The 3,576-nt window shown below is 48.1% G+C and overlaps 1 protein-coding gene across 1 annotated transcript; it reads right to left on the reverse strand.

Moving 5' to 3' along the window:
• Positions 1–1,194: 1,194 nt before the first annotated feature.
• On the reverse strand, positions 1,195–2,781 carry LOC135704267 (uncharacterized). The gene has a single exon (XM_065225732.1). It carries the CDS (start codon positions 2,779–2,781, stop codon positions 1,195–1,197), a length of 1,587 nt encoding a protein of 528 aa, XP_065081804.1.
• Between the last annotated feature and the right edge of the window lie 795 nt (positions 2,782–3,576).

A 3,576-nucleotide genomic window follows, 5' to 3' on the forward strand; every position in this document is an offset into this window, starting at 1 on the left:
GTTTCGAATAAAACGATGACAGTAAGCAACTATCCGGATAAGGGACAGGAAGTTGGAAAATTTTTCGACGAGCAGGTCGACAAAAGATGGTTCGCTCGGAGTTGATGGTGCTGCTACTGATGCGCGACGTGCTTCTTGAACTGCCGCAGATGGTTGATCAAATTTGCTAGCTCCTACCGGCCAGTGACGTTGATGAAGGTGTAACCATTGTGGCCCATGTCACCAGAGATCGAATTTAAGTATCGCATGTGCAGTCATCTCACGAGATAGGCAGTCTGCTGGATTCTCCAGGCCGGCAATGTGATTCCACGTACAGTTCTGGGTGGTAATTTGAATCTTCGAAGTACGGTTTGCGACGAAGGTGTTCCATTCAGAAGGCGAACCGTTGAGCCAGCACAGTACGACGGTGCTGTCGAGCCAGAAATAATATTCTGCGTCGAGTTGTAGCGATGATTTTACTTTCTCGTATAATTCTGCTGCCATTAAAGCGCCACACAGTTCAAGTCGAGGAAGGCTGAATTGTTTGAGAGGTGCAACCCGTGATTTGGAAGAGAGTAGAGCTACTTTAACCAACCCAGCTGTATTAGTGGACCTGACATAAGCACAGGCACCGTAGGCGAGTTGTGAGGCGTCGGCAAAAATGTTGACTTGGACGGTTTCAGGTTCTGGTAGTAAAATGCAGCGATTGATGCGGAGATTGTTCAGGTTTGGCAGCAGGGACTGATAATTGATCCATCGCGTCTGGTACTCATTTGGTAGTTCACGATCCCAACTCCAAAGTGCTCCCTTTTCATCCTTCAAGGTCCAAAGGTTTTGCATGAACACTTTAGCGGTCGTAATAACTGGACCCACTAAGCCGAGCGGGTCAAAGAGGCGTGCAATAAGCGAGAGGGCGAGCCGTTTAGTGAGTAGATTTGCTGAGTCTGACGGCAATTCAATTTTGTAGCGCAGGCAGTCAGTTGATATCTCCCAGTAGAGACTGAGTGTTTTGATTACCTGGTCCCGGTGAAGGTCTACTGATGTCTGCACGGCACGGTTTTCAGGTGGAATCCCATCAAGGACAGATTCATCATTTGAGACCCACTTACGTAGCTGGAAACCACCCTTAGCTAGGAGTCCTTCTAGCTGGTTTCGCAGCTCGATTACTTCCGCTGCGGTTTTGCCTCCGGAAAAGAGATCGTCCACGTAGAAGTCTTAGTTCAGAACTGGAGCTGCTAAAGGAAAATTAGAGCCTTCGTCATTGGCCAACTGAGTTAATACCCGCGTTGCGAGAAATGGTGCACTAGCAGTCCCATACGTGACAGTCTTTAACCTGTAGGTTTCCATCGGCTGGTCTGGAGAAGGCTTCCATACGATGAGCTGGACTGACGTGTCTCGAGGATCGACAAGAGCCTGGCGATACATCATTTTAACATCTGCGACTATCATGACCTGGTGCTTCCGGGAACGCATTGTGATTGACCGTATGTCTTCTTGAACGGTTGGCCCAACCATTAGTGCATCGTTCAATGATGGCCCTGTAGGAGTCTTACACGAGGCGTCAAAGACGACCCGTAGTTTCGTGGTTGTGCTGTCTTCGCGAAGCACTGCATGATGTGGCAGATAAAAGCGTTTGACGTTTGGCTCTTCGTAGTCGTGTATCCGCTCCATATGATCAAGGTCGAGGTACTCGTCTATAAACGCCTTGTACTGCTGGCGTAGATCAGGATTCCGGATTAGACGACTTTGTAGCAGATGAAACCTACGGACAGCAGTCCGACGGTTATCGGTAAGTTGCTCAAGAACGGCTTCTTTGAAAGGTAAGCGAACTACGTATCGGCCCTCTGTGGTACGTGACACGGTTTGACAAAAATGCTGCTCGCAGGCTTGCTCTTCAACGGAGTAGGTGGAAGGTGAACTGTCCTCCTCGATTTTCCAAAACCGTTCCATGAGGTGATGAACGTCTGTGACGGTAGCGATGTTCGCGACAACTGGAGGATTGGATGTGCTAACGGTGGATTTTCCTGAAACTACCCAGCCAAATACTGAATTTACCAGCACCGGAAGATGGTCCCCGAGAGGAATTCGGCCGGGGACTCGGAACAACTCGAAAAATATCTCGGCTCCGATTATGATGTCGATCGGGTTGGTGCTATCGAACGATGGATCGGCAAGGTGTATGCCAGGTGGAAAGTCCCACGTCGAAGTGTCGACGGACGTAGATGGTAGGTCTATGGTGACGCTGGCAATAACAAGAAATTCTACGCTGGTCTTGTATTCACCAACTCGTGAACGAACGATGGAAGTGAACTTCTGTTTGGCTTGTGTAGATGATTGGCCGATGCCACTGATTGGAAGGTAGATCTTTCTTCGCTGAGCCTTCATGCGTTGTGAGAAACGTTCCGTTATAAAACAGCACTCGCTTCCCGAGTCTAGCAGAGCACGTCCCATGTGTTCGACGCCGTTGTCGTCAACAAGAATGATAACCGCTGTAGCCGAAAGAACTGTTCGCTGTTTGTGGCCAGCAGAGGAGCAGCTGACCGACTCGATTATTTTTGCGGACGCAGAAGTAGTGGAAGAATCAGTTATCTGAGACGCTTCTATCAGTTTTGATTGTTGAGGGCTGACAGACTTCGAAGTTAATGGAGAGGATGATTCGTGACAAAGTAGCGTGTGGTGACGACCACGACACTTGCGGCAGTTGGAAGACGATGAGCAATCCTTAGAATGGTGACCTTTTCTCAGGCAATTTCGACAAAGCTGATGACGACATACTTCCTTGTCCTTGTCTTCGGTCGACATCTTCGCAAAACTCCCGCACGAGTATAGGGGATGATGATCTGAACAAACGAGGCACTTTCTAGGACTGATCTGATTGGCACCGTGGCTTGACACGGAACGTTGAGCTAGCTTCTTCATCTGATTACACGGCAGATTGTCGATGATCTTTGTATGTAAAGATTGCAGAACTGATACACGTCGCTGGATAAATTCCGTCAAGTCCTTAAATTCGACGACTTCCTTAGAAGAAGAGTGCTCCTCCCAGTCTCTCCTTGTTATTGAATCTAAGCGGATGCTAAGCATTCGGATGAGAAGTATGTCCCAGTGTTGTGTCTGTTCCCCTAATGTCTGAAGAACCTTTACGTTGGCCTCGAATTTCTCCACTAAGTTGTGTAGTTCCGCAGCTGACTCACGTTTTAGCGCAGAGAAGTCAAATAGTGCGTCCACGTATGACTGCTTCAGTCGTGTCGTGTTCTGGAAATGCTTCAAGAGTAAATTCCATGCCACCGGGTAGTTATTGGCACTTATCGGAATCGACTGAATAAGCTGAAGGGCCGTATTTGATAGGGATGACCGCAAATAATAAAATTTCTGAATATTAGACAGAGCAGCCGAAGAGTGGACCAGCGAGACGTACAAATCATGGAAGACGAGCCAATTATCGAGTCTTCCATCAAAAACGGGTAACTTTACGTCCGGCAATCGCACCTGCGATGTTGACGGAGAGAGTTGTGCCTCAAATTGACTGCTATTTGGGATGGTTTGGTTTAACGGGGATTTATTGTGGGCTAACAAAAAACCTTTGACTCGATAGTA

This window comes from Ochlerotatus camptorhynchus, unplaced genomic scaffold (assembly GCF_037179485.1).
Source record: "Ochlerotatus camptorhynchus isolate MF236.1 unplaced genomic scaffold, CSIRO-AGI_Acam_v1.1 ptg000232l, whole genome shotgun sequence".
Classification (NCBI taxonomy): Eukaryota; Metazoa; Arthropoda; class Insecta; order Diptera; family Culicidae; genus Ochlerotatus; species Ochlerotatus camptorhynchus.